The sequence below is a fragment of the Octopus sinensis genome, unplaced genomic scaffold, assembly GCF_006345805.1.
Source record: "Octopus sinensis unplaced genomic scaffold, ASM634580v1 Contig11558, whole genome shotgun sequence".
Lineage (NCBI taxonomy): Eukaryota > Metazoa > Mollusca > Cephalopoda > Octopoda > Octopodidae > Octopus > Octopus sinensis.
The window spans coordinates 134,865-151,166 of record NW_021832383.1 but is presented as its reverse complement, the minus strand read 5'-3'; the positions used below and the strand labels follow the sequence as shown (position 1 = coordinate 151,166).

Genomic DNA, 16,302 nt, shown 5'->3' with positions numbered 1-16,302 from the left:
GATATGCTACTTGATTCCTTGTTCATAGGTTATCAACTGTCAGCAGTTGGTTCCAGATCATTTGGGAATGGTGTCTGATGAAAGATTTGCTTCATTTGATGAACATCATGAAGTTTTTAAGAGCTAAGAATTCTTAAAATTTAGGTATCATATTACAGTTTTGAAAATAGTTATTTCATCATCATCATCATCATCATCGTTTAACGTCCGCTTTCCATGCTAGCATGGGTTGGACGATTTTGACTGAGGACTGGCGAACCAGATGGCTGCACCAGGCTCCAATCTTGATCTGGCAGAGTTTCTACAGCTGGATGCCCTTCCTAACACCAACCACTCCGAGAGTGTAGTGGGTGCTTTTTACGTGCCACTGGCACGGGGGCCAGTCAGGTAGTACTGGCAACAACCTCACTCGAATCTTTTTACACGTGCCAGTGAAGCGACGTTGGTAACGATCACGCTCGAATGGTGCCCTTTTACGTGCCACGGGTACGGAAGCCAGTTGACTGCTCTGGCAACGATCACGCTCGGATGGTGCTCTTGGCACCCTACTAGCACAGGCATAAGTACCAGTAAGGCGACATAATTGTTTTGGCCTAGATTCTTCCCTGTTAGCATCAGATTGCAGTACAGCACATCAGATCTTCACACGTCTGAATCTTACTTCGTCTCTATGCTGACAGTACGACATAAGATCTGACTTCTGGAGTAGTTCAGTCAAGTATGACTTAACTCTTTAACAGTTAAACCTTTAATGACTTCAAAAAAAAAAAAGTAAGTAATTGTTAAAACAATAGAATATAAATATGATGCTAATAGAAAGAAAAGGTGGGAAAAGAAAACGATTAAAAACTGTATGTAAAGACATTTAAAATGGAACTGCTTCAGAGTGGGACTCAAGGCAGCCATTTCATTATCATTAATTTTATACATTTCATGGCATCTGTTTTGTTTTTGTCCCCACTGTGGTGTTGTGTCTGTCCTTGTATTGTCCCCTCTGTGTTAGAACCTAAGTGCTTGTTATAAAGAATAAAACTTTTAAACCAGCCTTATCCAGCCCAAATATTCTATCTATTGTGTGTTTAAGCTGGCTGGATCTAGTTAGCATTTAAACCAACCAAAATATTCTATCCATTTCATTTGAAACCAACCAGATCTGGCTTCTCACAACCAACCCTACAATATCATTCTAAAGATTAAGTTACCTCATCAAAATCTCCAAAGCTGTGAGATAATCCATGATTAATTCAAAACAATGTGAATAGATATTACTTTTGACTGAATAATGTGACGGCTAAAGGGTTAATCCTCTCTAGTTTCAAGTTTGTTTGTTTGTCTTGTTTAACTTCCCATGTTTTTCTTTTTTTTATCCAGATGCTTGGTCGAGCAGGTCGGCCCCAATATGACACAAGAGGAGAAGGTATCATGATAACAAACCATAGCGAACTTCAATATTACCTTTCACTCATGAACCAACAGGTAAGGATTTGGTGGGGTTTCTTTTCCTCACATCTCTTAACCCTTTTGTTAATGTATTTATTTTGAGATGCTCTGTGTTTCTTTCAGTTATTTTAAATATAACAATGAATTTAGTAAAATAACTTACTTATCATTCAGCTAGTGTTAGGAACATAAATTGTGACTAAGGTTTGGTGGAAGATTCAAAACTTATAAAAACAAGACACTTGTACTACAGAGCCAGAGGTGGTTTCAGCCAGGTTGGTATCAAAAGGGTTAAGAATTGTTTCTCTATTATGTATTTTAACCCTTTTGTTACCATATTTATTTTGAGATGCTCTGTGTTTCTTTCAATTATTTTAAATATAACAAAGAATTTAGTAAAATAACTTAGTTATCATTAAGCTAGTGTTAGGAACATAAATTGCAACTAAGGTTTGCTGGTATATTTTAATGAAAAACTAATGAAAACAAGACATTTATACTACAGAGCCAGAGCCGGTTTTGGCCGGGTTGGTAACGAAAGGGTTAATATAGTTAATTAGTTAGGTTAGAAAACATTATATTTGTCTTAATGCCATCATCATCATCATCATCATCGTTTAACGTCCGCTTTCCATGCTAGCATGGGTTGGACAAATGACTGAGGACTGGCGAACCAGATGGCTGCACCAATCTTGATCTGGCAGAGTTTCTACAGTTGGATGCCCTTCCTAATGCCAACCACTCCGAGAGTGTGTCACCGGCACAGGGCCAGTCAGGCGGTACTGGCAAGAAATTGTATGAAATGGATAAAAGACAATGTTGACTTCAGCTAGGTTTACAATGAATAATTATTATTATACTCTCTACTATAGGTGCAAGGCCTGAAATTTTGTGGGGAGGGGTGGGGGATAGTCGATTACATTGACCCCAGTGTTTCACTGGTACTTATTTTATTGACCCCGAAAGGATGAATGGCAAAGTCAACCTTGGAGGAATTGGAACCCTGAACTTGGAGGCAGGCGAAATACCACTAAGCATTTCATTTTGTGTGCTAACGGTTCTATCAGCACGCCACCTTAATAATGATAATAATGATTACAAGATTTTATAGGATTTCTCTACAAAGTTTGTCCACACTATTGAAGCAAAAAGATCATATATAATTACAGAAGACCAAAGAAATAAATAGTGTGTAAGATCATAGACTTTACAATGCCTTGCAATAATTGAGTAAGTGCCAAAGAAATTGAGAAATTACTGGAACTAGTCCAGAGAGATGAAGTGTTTGTGGAAGACTAACATGACAATTGTCCTTGTGGTAATGGTGAACTTGGCATCATGCCCAAAATGCTACCTAAGATGCTGAAAGATGTTGGAATTGAAACTGGCATTGTCAACCTACAGAAAGTGCCATTTTGTGGAATAATAATAATAATAGTCACAGTGGCACGTAAAAAGCACCATCCGATCGTGGCCATTGCCAGCTTCGTCTGGCACGTAAAAAGCACCCACTACACTCACGGAGTGGTTGGCGTTAGGAAGGGCATCCAGCCGTAGTAACATTGCCAGATCAGCCTGGGCCTTGTGCAGCCTCCTGGCTTCTCAGACCCCAGTTGAACCGTCAAACCCATGCTAGCATGGAAAGCGGATGTTAAACGATGATGATGACAGCTATAATTCGTTTATTTCATTGTAGTAAAAATCCTTCCAAATAATTATATGTTTATTTTATTTGTTTTTTTGTTTTTTTTCTAGTTGCCAATTGAAAGCCAGTTCATTACAAAGCTTGCCGATAATCTCAATGCTGAAGTGGTCCTTGGCACCGTCCAGAACATGAAAGAAGCCATTAATTGGCTCGGCTACACATACCTCTATATCCGCATGCTGCGTTCTGGCCCTCTTTATGGTGTTAGTATTGACCACCAGAAAGACGATCCTGTCTTAGAACAAAGACGGAAAGACCTCGTCCACTCAGCTGCGTCTTTACTCGACAAACACAATTTGATGAAATATGACCGTAAAACTGGAAATTTTCAGGTGAGTCTTTCGAGTCTTATTCCTTTGCAGGAATGGACACCAATTTCTTATCTAATGAACAAATAGCAATGTATCAATGCTTTATCTTGCACTGAAATATTTCTGAGCTTAAACAGGTCCAATGACCAAAAAATTCTGATTTCCAACAAGTTGGGCCTTATTCAGCTTCAGTGCTGTCAAAACCATACATACAGTCTTAGATCGTTTATGTATCAGTTGTCTAAAACTAATTATTCACTTGGGGGCCATTGCCAGCCTTGTCTGGCACGTAAAAAGCACCCACTACACTCACGGAGTGGTTGGCGTAAGGAAGGGCATCCAGCTGTAGAAACACAGCCAGATCAGACTGGGCTTGGTGCAGCCTCCTGGCTTCCCAGACCCCAGTTGAACCGTCCAACCCATGCTAGCATGGAAAGCGGACGTTAAACGATGATGATGATGATGTTGGAGTTTATGAATTAACATCAGAAGTACTGAGATAAACGATACTCAGTTGAGTTTGTAGATTAATGCTAGGAGTATACAGATAAACGATACTCAGGTACCAAATTTACTCCAGTGTATCATCATCATCATCGTTTAACGTCCGCTTTCCATGCTAGCATGGGTTGGACGATTTGACTGAGGCCTGGCGAACCAGACTCCAATCTGATCTGGCAGAGTTTCTACAGCTGGATGCCCTTCCTAACGCCAACCACTCTGAGAGTGTAGTGGGTGCTTTTACATGCCACCGGCACGAGGACCAGTTTGGTGGTACTGGCAATGGTCTTGCCCATTGATATTAACAAAAGCCAAATGAAACTCACTTTGGTCAAAATTACTCTCATTCAGTTATCAGACCAATTTATTGTGATTCCGGATTTATTTTCGAACGAGGTTTTAGCAAACTTTTTAGGTCAAGAGAACAGGTTGCAGTTTCAAGTGATGAAAATTTCCGCATGTTCTTACCAATAAATGTTTACAGTAAGTTGAAGGTCTTTGCTTTGCACAAGAGGATTTCATAGGTCTGAATTGTATTGGATTAACCCTTTAGCATTCAAATTACTCTGTCAAATGTAATACGTATTTCTTAATATTGTTTTGTATTAATCATACATTGTCTCATAGCTTCGAAAATTTGATGATGTGGTTGTATATGCTTTTAGAATGACATTGCAGGGTAGATGTAAGAAACCAGATCTGGTAAGTTCCATCATAAAATAGGTAGAATGTTAGGAGCGTGGATATGGCCAGTTTTAAATGCTTGAGGGTTAAAATTTAAATAACTCCTTTGGAAACGATGCCTTGAATTCTTTGATTTTGTTTTAAATTTTTTTTTTTTCTTTTCTTCTTTCAGGTAACGGAGCTTGGTCGTATTGCTAGCCATTTCTATTGTAGTCATGAAACTATGGCAACATACAACCAACTTTTGAAACAAACTCTTAGCGAAATCGAACTCTTCAGGGTTTTCTCGTTGTCTTCGGAATTCAGAAACATCACAGTCCGTGAGGTGATTATTGGTCTTGTCTTTTATTTCCATTATTAGTTTTTGTTGTTCTTTGGGTTTCTCTTCCCTTCCACATTGAAACATCAGAACAAAAAGTCTGTCGTGAGACACTGTTAATATCATGAGTAAGATTGAAGGCAGCGATCTGGAAGAATTGTTACCACAAAGGGCGCACACTCTCCTACCCTGATGTAATCTCCAGGGATACAGGCATCCAGCAACAGGACCTCCGTAATGCCATGATGGACCGTGAAGTCTGGCGTAGCATGGTAAATTCCATTGTCTCGACCACGGTCGAACAATGATGATGATGAGAGAATATGCTTAGCCGCATTTCTTCAGACTTTGTTTTGAGTTCAAATGCTGCCAGGGTCAGTAAAATAAGTACCAGGTGTGCACTGAGGGTCAATGGAATTGATTTATCTGTTCCCCTGAAAATTGTTGCCAAAATTTGGAACAAATATTGTAAGGTACATAACTCTGCTTGCCTTGATTTGCCTGACTAAACAGGATAAAAGGCATTTATTCTCTATGGTTGAATAGCTTGTAGGAAGGACACCGAACTGTAACAGTAATTGCTCCAACATGTAAGCCATTTCTTTCATGCAAGCTTGAACAAAAGTTGTTTTTTTTTTAATATAGTTTGGTTTATTTAAAGTATTTTATCATCATCATCCTCATTATTATTTTTGCAGGAAGAAAAACTGGAATTGCTAAAGCTTCTTGAACGTGTGCCGATTCCAATCAAGGAAAGTATTGAAGAACCCAGTGCCAAGGTAAGTGTCATCTTTTCATTTGTTGAAGCTGTGTCTATCTTGCATACTCTCTCTCTCCACCCACCCCCTCTGTTTTCCTGTCTATCTATTTCTAATGCACATACTTGTTCCTACACCTGTCTTCGTCTTTTGTTTTTTGTAAATTTGAACTAATATATGTATGTGTGTATGTATATATATATATATATATATATAAAATATTAGGGAATAAATCCAAACTTACAGGGAAAAATCAGATTTAGGATTGAATCCAATTTTATAGTAAAATATTATATTATATATTAAATTAGAGATAAAACCACTATTAGGCAAATCAAACAATGAAATCGTAAGCCAATACATAAAATTAATTAATTTATATTATTTTAAATATATATCAAAAAATAATATAAATTAATTAATTTTATGTATTGGCTTACGTTTTTCATTGTTTGATTTGCCTAATAGTGGTTTTATCTCTAATTTAATATATATATATATAGGGAGAGTTTACGAAAAAAAGGAAAGATGAAGACAGGTGGTGTACAAAACAAACAGATGTATTAGTATAACGCTCAGGAATAGAAAAAGTCTTTTACGTTTCAAGCCTACGCTCTTCTACAGAAAGGGACACAGAAAAAAACAAGGAGAGAAAAAAAATGTGTGTAGTGGCTAACGATCTATATATATATATATATATATATATATATCCAAATTGTGGCAGGTAAAATTCAGGCTGCATATGTTTCCTACTCCAAGCTTTCAAACTGCTCAAAGTAAAACCTTAAAATACTTTGAATACCTTAAAAACCTTTAAAATATCTTAAAAGCACGAAACAGACTGCTCGTCATCTTCATCATTTTGTGTCTGCTTTCCATGCTGGCATGGGTGGGACAGTTTGACTGGAACTGGTAAGCCAGACAGCTGCACCAAGATCCAGTCTGGTTCGGCACGGCATTCTATGGCTGAATGCCATTCTTAATGCCTACCACTCCAAGAGTGTAATGGGTGCTTTTATGTGCTACTGGCATCGGTTATGACTATGCTTTCACAGAGAAGAGTACAAACTTCCTACTCTTAGATCCTTGGATCTTATTACTATATATATATATATATATAAAATTATAACTTAGGGTATCTACGAGATACTGCCATGCTGAAAATAGTAGCCATGATCTGACTCTAAAACCACTTTAAGTGTTCATATAGCACACGGAGAGAAGACAAAATAAAACTAGTAAAAAATTACTGGATAATTCCAGATCCCGGATTTCTGGCTTTGCATTTAGGAATGCTTTGCCTCATCAGTGGAATATACACAGAGAGAAACATTATATATATATATGAAGGTGGCGAGCTGGCAGAAACGGTAGCCGTATTTCGTCTGCCGTTACGTTCTGAGTTCAAATTCCGCTGAGGTTGACTTTGCCTTTCATCCTTTCGGGGTCGATAAATTAAGTACCAGTTACGCACTGGGGTCGATGGAATCGACTTAATCCCTTTGTCTGTCCTTGTTTAGCCCCTTGTGGGTAGTAAAGAAATTAATATATATATATATATATATATATAAATATGTGTGTATTTGTCTATTTCCATCTCCTTATTTTGAAATATTACATACTGATTGTAAACAAACATCATCGGCAGGCAACTGATGCTATTTGTCTGTAATGTCCTGTGAAACCATGTCCAGACTAAGAGAAAATATTACTTTGTTCAGCAGAAGGGGAATGTTGGTGACAGGAAGAGCATCCAGTTGTAGAAAATCAGTCTCGGTGGAATTACATCTAACCCATGCAAGCATAGAAAAATAGACATAAAAAAACACAGTGATGATGCATCAGGTGCTAGGTTTTGGGTTGTTATGATGGAACTTGATTTTACAATTGTGACTAATACTGAAATTTTGAGCTGAAAAATATCTGAGCTGGTCTGATTGATCACTATTGGTATTTTTCTGATCTAATATTTGTGTAACATCCACTTTCCCATTTTTTAAACTGCCTCATATTTACAGTTCTATATTTAAGAGATGTGGAATTATGTACATTATTTACATTTGACAGATATTTGTCCTCATCTTGTTTGTTGTTAACATAATGTTTCAGCTGATATACCCTCCAGCCTTCATCAGGTGTCTTGGGGAAATTTCAAACCTGGGTTCTCATTCCTAAGGTATTTTTTGATGTTATTATTATTATTCAGGTTACTGCCTGGAATCGAACTCGAAATCTTGGGGTTAGTAGCCCACGCTCTTAACCACTATACTCTTAACCAAACTATATGGTGTAGTGGTTAAGAGCGCAGGCTATTAACCCCAAGATTCCGAGTTTGATTCCAGACAGTGACCTGAATAATAATGATATAAAAAAATACCTTAGGAATGAGAACCCAGGTTTGAAATTTTCTCAAGACACCTGATGAAGGCTGGAGGGTATATCAGCCGAAACATTGTGTTAACAAACAAGATGAGGACAAATATCCATCAAATGTAAATAATGTGTCTCATAATTAATTCAGTATTTCCACCTTCATTTGATCGCCCTTGGTTTTCTTTCGTCTCTTTCAGGTGAATGTCCTGCTACAAGCCTACATCTCACAATTGAAACTGGAAGGCTTTGCGTTGATGGCTGACATGGTATTTATCACTCAGTCGGCCGGCCGGCTCATGAGAGCCATTTTTGAGATAGTCTTACATCACGGCTGGGCCCAGTTGGTCGACAAAGCCCTCACACTCTGCAAGATGGTTGACAAAAGAATGTAAGTTGAGATTCATTAATTTGTTTTATTAAGCGAAGGTGCATGGCTTAGTGGTTCGGCTGTTCAGTTTCCAATCACAAAGTTTGTTGTGTCCTTGAGCAAGACACTTTATTTCACATTGCTGCAGTCCACTCAGCTGGCAAAAATGAACCTCCTGCTCCTAGAAAATATAGAAAACCTTTGCTTATTTTGTCTTATTAAGCCTTTACTAATTAATCTGGCCATATCATCATCATCGTTTAACGTCCGCTTTCCATGGGTTGGACGGTTTGATTGGGGTCTGGGAAGCCAGAAGTCTGCACCAGGCCCAGTCTGATCTGGCAGTATTTCTACAGCTGGATGCCCTTCCTAACGCCAACCACTCCGTGAGTGTAGTGGGTGCTTTTTACGTGCCACCTGCACAGGTGCCAGACGAGGCTGGGAAACAGCCACGATTGGATGGTGCCTTTTATGTGCCACCGGCACGGGGGCCAGACGAGGCTGGGAAACGACCACGATCAGATGGTGCTTTTTACGTGCCACCGGCACGGAGGCCAGTCAGTTCAAATATTCTACCTGTTTTATGTTCAGACTAGCCAGATCCAACCTTTTCCACCTACCCTACAATGTCATTCTAAATATAAACAGTCACATAAAAATCTTGAAGCAATGAAATAGATAATACATGATTCATTGAAAACAATGTGGATAAATAAGCATCACGTTTGACAGAGTAATCTGAATGTTAAAGGGTTAAACCAGCCTGGCCTCTCACACCTATCCTACAATGTCATTCTAAAAATAAACCATCACATCATTGAAATTCCAAACCTATGAGATAACAGTTGATTAATTCAAAACAATGTGAATAGATAAGCGTTAGATTTGACAAAGTACCTTGAATGGTAAAAGGGCTAGACTAACTGATGTTTTGTTTTTCATTCCAGGTGGCAATCCATGAGCCCTCTGCGTCAGTTCCGGAAAATTCCTGAGGAAGTAATTAAAAAAATAGAGAAGAAAAATTTCCCCTTTGACCGTCTGTATGATTTGAACCCTAACGAAATTGGTGAGTTCATACGAATGCCAAAAATGGGCAAGACCATCCACAAATATGTGCACCAGTTTCCCAAACTGGAACTTTCGGTTCATATCCAACCAATCACGCGGTCCACCCTCAAAGTCGAACTGACCATCACTCCTGATTTCCAATGGGAAGAGAAGGTTCATGGCCACTCTGAGGTGAGTCTTTCACTTATTATATTCAACAGCATATGTAAGTGCAGGCATGGCTGTGTAGTTAAGAAGTTTGCTTTCCAACCATGTGGTCATGGGTTCAGTCCTACTACCCAGCACCAAGAAGCTTGCTCGTCAACCACATGGCTCCAGGTTCAATCCCACTGCGTGGCAGCTTGGGCAGGTGTTTTCAACTACAGCCTCAGGCCAGCCAAAGCCTTGTCAGTAGATTTAGTTGACAGAAACTGAGGAGAAGCGTGTCATCGTCATATGTTGATGATGATGATGACATATATATATATATAATATATATATATATAATATATATATATATATATATATATATAGGGAGAATTCACGAAAAAAACATGACACAGACAGATGGTGTAGAAAACAAACAGATGTATTAGTATAACGCTCAGGAATTGAAAAAGTCTTTTACATTTCGAGCCTACGCTCTTCTACAGAAAGGAGCACAGAAAGAAATAAGGAGAGAAAAAAATGTGTAGTGGCTACCGATCTATCATGGCGATAGTGTATATATATATATATATATATATATACGCACACACTATATATCTGTGTGTGTTTTTGTGCCCCTCCCCCAAGTTTCAGCCCTTGTGCCTATAGAAGAAAGGATAATAACAGAATGTTTGCAAATGTGTGTGTAAAGTAATTTTTTAGAAGATGTTTTTCATTTGCCAATATTGTTATATTCTGCTATTTACCGATTCTTGTTCTCCGTTTCTTCATCAGGCTTTCTGGATTCTAATAGAAGACGTCGACAGTGAGGTCATCCTTCATCATGAATATTTCTTACTAAAAAGGTAAATGGAAATCAACTCAAAAATTCCTCATCATCATCATCATCATTGTTTAATATCCGTCTTCCATGCTGGCATGGGTAGGACAATAATTGCTGTCGTTAAAGTTAACATCACTTTGTCTCCAACAATTTGGTGCGACACCATTGCAAAATCACCTGCCTCCGACAAGTCATTCTAACGAGACGTCTGCGTTGGCTAGGTCATGCCCTCCGTCGTCAACCAGGAGAATTCATCTACGAAGCAATTGCCCCCAGCTCCCCTTCAAGGTTGGCCAAAGCGATGTGGTGGACAACAAAAAACCTGGCTGATGACAGTCAAGGCTGATCTGGAACCCAACCTAGGCCCCCATATCTACAGCGTTCGCCGCTGGAATAAGGAGTGGTTGGAGATCACTCGGTCGTTAGCCTCAAATCGCCAGGCCTGGTCGGCGTTTGTGAGAGATGCAGCATTGAGGATGAATGAAGCCAGCTCAACCCACCCCAGGTGAATGCTGTCTCAGGTCAAGTCAAGTTAACATTGGCACCAGCTGACCATGTAGAATCCAGGCTCTGGAGCTGTAATTGTAGCTAGATTCATCATATCAGTGATTATGGTTTTCCCTTACATCCTTTGTAATACAAATGAAATGCTGCTAAGCATTTTGTCTGGCCTGCTAAAGATTTTGCCAGATTGAACCAAATAATTATAATATTGATTTCAAATTTTGGCAGAAAGTTAGCAATTTCGGGGTAGGAGGTAAGTCAATTATATCAACCCCAGTACTGAACTGGTATTTATTTTTATCATCATCGTCGTTTAACATCGGATTTCCATACTGGTATGGGTTGTATGGGCTGGCGAGCCGGGAGGCTGCACCAGGCTCAAATCTGATCTGGCAATGTTTCTACAGCTGGATGCCCTTCTTGGCGCCAACCACTCCAAGAGTGTAGTGGGTGCTTTTTACAGGCCACCGGTACAAGGGCCAGTCAGGCAGTACTGGCAACAACCACGCTCAAATGGTGCTTTTTACGTGCAACCAGCACAGGAGCCAGTCAAGCAGCACTGGCATCAACCATGCTCAAGTGGTGCTTTTTACGTGCAACCAGCGCAGGAGCCAGTCTAGCAGCACTGGCAACAACCATGCTCAAGTGGTGCTTTTTATGTGCCACTGGCATCGACCACACTCAAATGGTACTTTTTACATGCCATGAGCACGGGAGCCAGTCAAGCGGCACTGGCATTAACCACGCTCGAGTGGTGCTTTTTATTTGCCAATCAGGCGGTACTGTCATTGGCCATGACAACGACTTATTTTATCAACCCCAAAAGGATGAAAAAGTCAACCTTGGCGGAACTTGAACTCAAAACATAACGACAAACGAAATGCCACAAAACATTGACCTCCATCTAGGGCCACTCAAGAAACCCTACGGGCCCAGGATCACTTTGACCTACAGATGCATGCTGAGAATAGATCCATTCATTCTTGCTATTTTCATTGCTGTGTTACTGCAGCTCTACATCTACCCTCAGTAGAGGCACATGGCCTAGTGGTTAGAGCAGCGGGTTCGAGTCTCAGACCGGGCGATGTGACTGTTTATGAGCGAAACACCTAAGCTCCACGCGACTCCGGCAGAAGGTAATGGCGAACTTCTGCTGACTCTTTCGCCACAACCTTCTCTCACTCTCTCCTCCTGCATCTTGCAGCTCACCTGTGACGGACCGGCGTCCCATCCAGGTGGGGAACCTATACGTCAAGGAAACCGGGAAACTGGCCCTTATGAGCCAGGGATGGCTCAAGAAGGAACATCTACCCTCACCTTTCTTTCCCATTAGAACTTGAAAAATTCAATGACGTTTTGAAAAACTTTTGTAGATTAATGACAGGAAAGGCATCCATCTGTAAAACAATGCATCAATAATATATTTGTGTCTAACCCATGATGCCATGGAAAAGAAAAAGTAAAAAGAAACGAATCTGTTATATTTCAATAATGTTTTTCTTCAATCTGGAAACACATGGATAGCAGGTGTCATCAAGGTATTTTCTAATCTGTAAAGAATATTCAAGTTATTTCCAATTCTGTAAAAATAATCAAGGGATTTTTCCATTCCATTTAGCAAATTCAACCAAGATGAACATGTGGTGAAGTTCTTTGTTCCTGTATTTGAACCTCTTCCGCCACAGTATTTCATCAAAGTCATATCAGATAGATGGATTGGTAAGTCCTTCTCTGTTTTTCTATCTAGTTTGCAAGATTCTTTGTGTGAATTGGTGTGTTGAAACAAACTTTTTTGTGTCTAGGGAGGGTCATCATGCCAATATAATTAACACACTGGTTCAATTCTACTCATTTATAAAATATCCAATTTTTCTGTCAAAGTTCTTTCGTTTCTTTTTTGCAACCTTCTGAGTGACTATCAACTCTGCGCATTATATGTCCGTTATTGAACATTCCACAAATACCTTTGCTCCAGTTGTGTTTTTCTTTAATTCCCAGGTGCTGAAACTCAATTGCCAGTATCATTTCGCCACCTGATCCTGCCAGAACGGTACCCTCCTGCCACAGAACTTCTCGATCTTCAACCATTGCCTGTTTCTGCTTTACGAAATTCAATTTTTGAGGCTCTTTACAGTGAAAAGTTCCCATTCTTCAATCCAATTCAGACACAAGGTTTTTATTTTTTAATTTTTTTTCTTTCCCCCTTTTTTTGTTTGTCGTTGAGCTGAAATTGTCCAATAAATAATCAGCTGAAGGGTCCATCTCTGTAAATATGTTCCTTTAGGCAAGAGATGTGGCCTAGTGTACCTAGCTGTAGATATGTTCCTTTAGGCAAGAGATGTGGCCTAGTGTACCTAGCTGTAGATATGTTCCTTTAGGCAAGAGATGTGGCCTAGTGTACCTAGCTGTAGATATGTTCCTTTAGGCAAGAGATGTGGCCTAGTGTACCTAGCTGTAGATGTTCCTTTAGGCAAGAGATGTGGCCTAGTGTACCTAGCTGTAGATATGTTCCTTTAGGCAAGAGATGTGGCCTAGTGTACCTAGCTGTAGATATGTTCCTTTAGGCAAGAGATGTGGCCTAGTGTACCTAGCTGTAGATATGTTCCTTTAGGCAAGAGATGTGCCTAGTGTACCTAGCTGTAGATATGTTCCTTTAGGCAAGAGATGTGGCCTAGTGTACCTAGCTGTAGATTGTTCCTTTAGGCAAGAGATGTGGCCTAGTGTACCTAGCTGTAGATATGTTCCTTTAGGCAAGAGATGTGGCCTAGTGTACCTAGCTGTAGATATGTTCCTTTAGGCAAGAGATGTGGCCTAGTGTACCTAGCTGTAGATATGTTCCTTTAGGCAAGAGATGTGGCCTAGTGTACCTAGCTGTAGATATGTTCCAGCGCTGCCTTGAGCCGATGCCAGCACCACCTTGACTGGCTTCTGTGCTGGTGGCACGTAAAAAGCACCAACCAATCGTGACCGCTGCCAAACTCCCCTGGCACCTGTGCCGGTGCATGTAAAAAGCACCCACTACACTCACGGAGTGGTTGGTGTTAGGAAGGGCATCCAGCTGTAGTAACACTGCCAGATCAGACTGGAGCCTGGTGCAGCCTTCTGGCTTCCCAGACCCCGGTCGGAACATCCAACCCGTGCTAGCACGGAAAACGGACGTTAAACGATGATGATGATGATGATGATGAAATAGTAGAGGTTTACCACAATAAAAGCAGTCACAACACTACAGTTATTGTTTCACTGGTTCATGGTATTATGGCCAAAAGAGATTTTGAGTTCTGTTGTTGTCATTAAAAGGCCCAAATGTTCTATAGTGATAGATATAGTCTTGAACCCTCTTCAACTGAGTGAAATAGTTTTTAGATAAATTTTCTCCAACGTCACTGAATTGGTCTGCCTCAATCAAATGGATGATCCACTGATTATGTTTATTAGATGTGCAAACTTCACCATAAAGTGATTTGAATCCTATAATCTGTATTTCCCTCAACAGCCCTTTTTTATGTCCCCAGTTGTCTTGTCTGTTATTTTATCATTAACGAACTCATATTTTCGAAACTGATTCACAATTGTTTTTTTTTAACTGATTCCACCAAATTACAGAATATTCTGATTTCATATCCGGAGAAATATTACTTGTATAGTTATGAATCTCCATTCATATATATTTTTCACCCTCATCTTCGTCCTATCTCTTATCTTTTGTGGTTTGTGATATGTCTTGTGACCATACTAGGTCAGGTCAGGTCTGGTATGGAGACATGTGCCATTATTGCATGTTGCTGCAAGCACTGTTTGTTGCTATTTAGTCAAGTCATCTTGGGTAACCCTCCAAGCAGTGTCCCAGTCAATTCCCTTCTTTGCAAGATTCTTCATCTGTCATAACCCAGCACAAGCTGTTGCCTTAGCTGGGTCCTTGGAACACGATATGCAGGATCCAACTCAGAAAATCAAACAACATGACCAAACAGCTGCATGGGGACCCACATGCCAAGGAATAGACCCATCGTTCTTTCTGTGTCATAAAAAGTTGACTAAAAGAGGTTGAGGTAAGATTTGCACTCCGACCACATAGAACCCTCACCAGCAATGACTACCCAATCAGACCCATCAAGTTTTCTCCTGCAGGGAATCCCTGCAGCTGCCTGTAAGGCACTACATTCACATGAAGTGACTAGGGCAAAGCAGTCAGGACCTCCATCCACTGAACGGGGAAAACCTTGGGCAGGTAGGGTTGGAGGGTTGTTGCCTAAGTGGTGCAACTGGTATCATCCACCAGAAGTAGGGAATCTCAGTCTAACCTGATGTGGATTATTTAGGCGGGGACCTGCAAGGATCTCAACTTTGGGAGATGACTCCCATACTGGGAAGAGAATTTTTTTTTTGCCTGATGCCCTAATGGAAGCAGGAGGGTCCTATAACTAAGATTCTAAAGCGCATTTGCATGAAAAACAGAGGTGGAAGATTGAAAAAATTGAAAATTTTTAAATGTTCTGTTGTAATTCTCTAAGTATTTTTCTTATTTTTTTTCTTTGTCTTTCACCGAAACAATTAGTTTTTAATGCCATCTACAACAGTGACGACAATGTTTTTGTCGGAGCACCATCAGGAAGTGGAAAAACTATTTGTGGAGAATTTGCAGTTCTACGAATGTTGTCCCAGAACCCCGATGGCAGATGTGTTTATGTGACATGTTTGGAAACTCTTGCCCAACAGGTTTGTTATACTTTAAGATTTCATATTTGTTCCAATGCTGGTGCCATGAAAAAGAGCACCTGGTCCACTCTGTAAAGTGGTTGGCATTTAGGAAGGGCATCCAGCCATAGAAACCATGGCAAAGCAGACAAATGAATCCTAGTGCAGCTCCCTGGCTTGTCAAATTGTCTAGCCTTGTGATTCAAAACATGGGGCATATGCCTCACCGATGGAGCCTGAAAAAATTGAGGGCCATGATGCCATTGTCACCAGGCACTAGGTTCTCGTTAGAATGGTTTCACTTTTATTTTCTTCATCAATAATGCTTTTTTTTTTTTTTTTATTCAGTTCTTAATACAAGAGTTACAGGTAGATTCTTTTCTGTTAAATAAATGTGATAGAATATTAAAAAGGAAGTTGTTTCTCCCCAACTTCCATTGGGGCATACACTTTCCCTTGAAAGTTAAAGTGGCGCCAGAGGGTGGGGAAACACTGTTCTAACCCATACCAGCATGTAAAATGGATGTTTGAATAGTGGTGGCAGTGGCTGTCGTTATTAATATCCACTGCAAAGTTTGTCCTGAATATGTCTTTTGGGTGAGGG

The 16,302-nt window shown here is 40.0% G+C and overlaps 1 protein-coding gene across 1 annotated transcript in view; it reads left to right on the top strand.

Annotated features, from left to right (window-relative positions):
* Nucleotides 1-16,302, top strand: part of LOC115229009 (U5 small nuclear ribonucleoprotein 200 kDa helicase-like) — a 72,892-nt gene that overhangs the window by 32,026 nt on the left and 24,564 nt on the right. Inside the window, 10 exon segments of the mRNA XM_029799438.2 lie at nt 1,372-1,476; nt 3,196-3,477; nt 4,814-4,966; nt 5,659-5,739; nt 8,289-8,479; nt 9,406-9,697; nt 10,448-10,518; nt 12,619-12,719; nt 12,999-13,172; nt 15,559-15,719. Of these exon segments, the coding sequence (XP_029655298.1) occupies nt 1,372-1,476; nt 3,196-3,477; nt 4,814-4,966; nt 5,659-5,739; nt 8,289-8,479; nt 9,406-9,697; nt 10,448-10,518; nt 12,619-12,719; nt 12,999-13,172; nt 15,559-15,719 (1,611 nt within the window).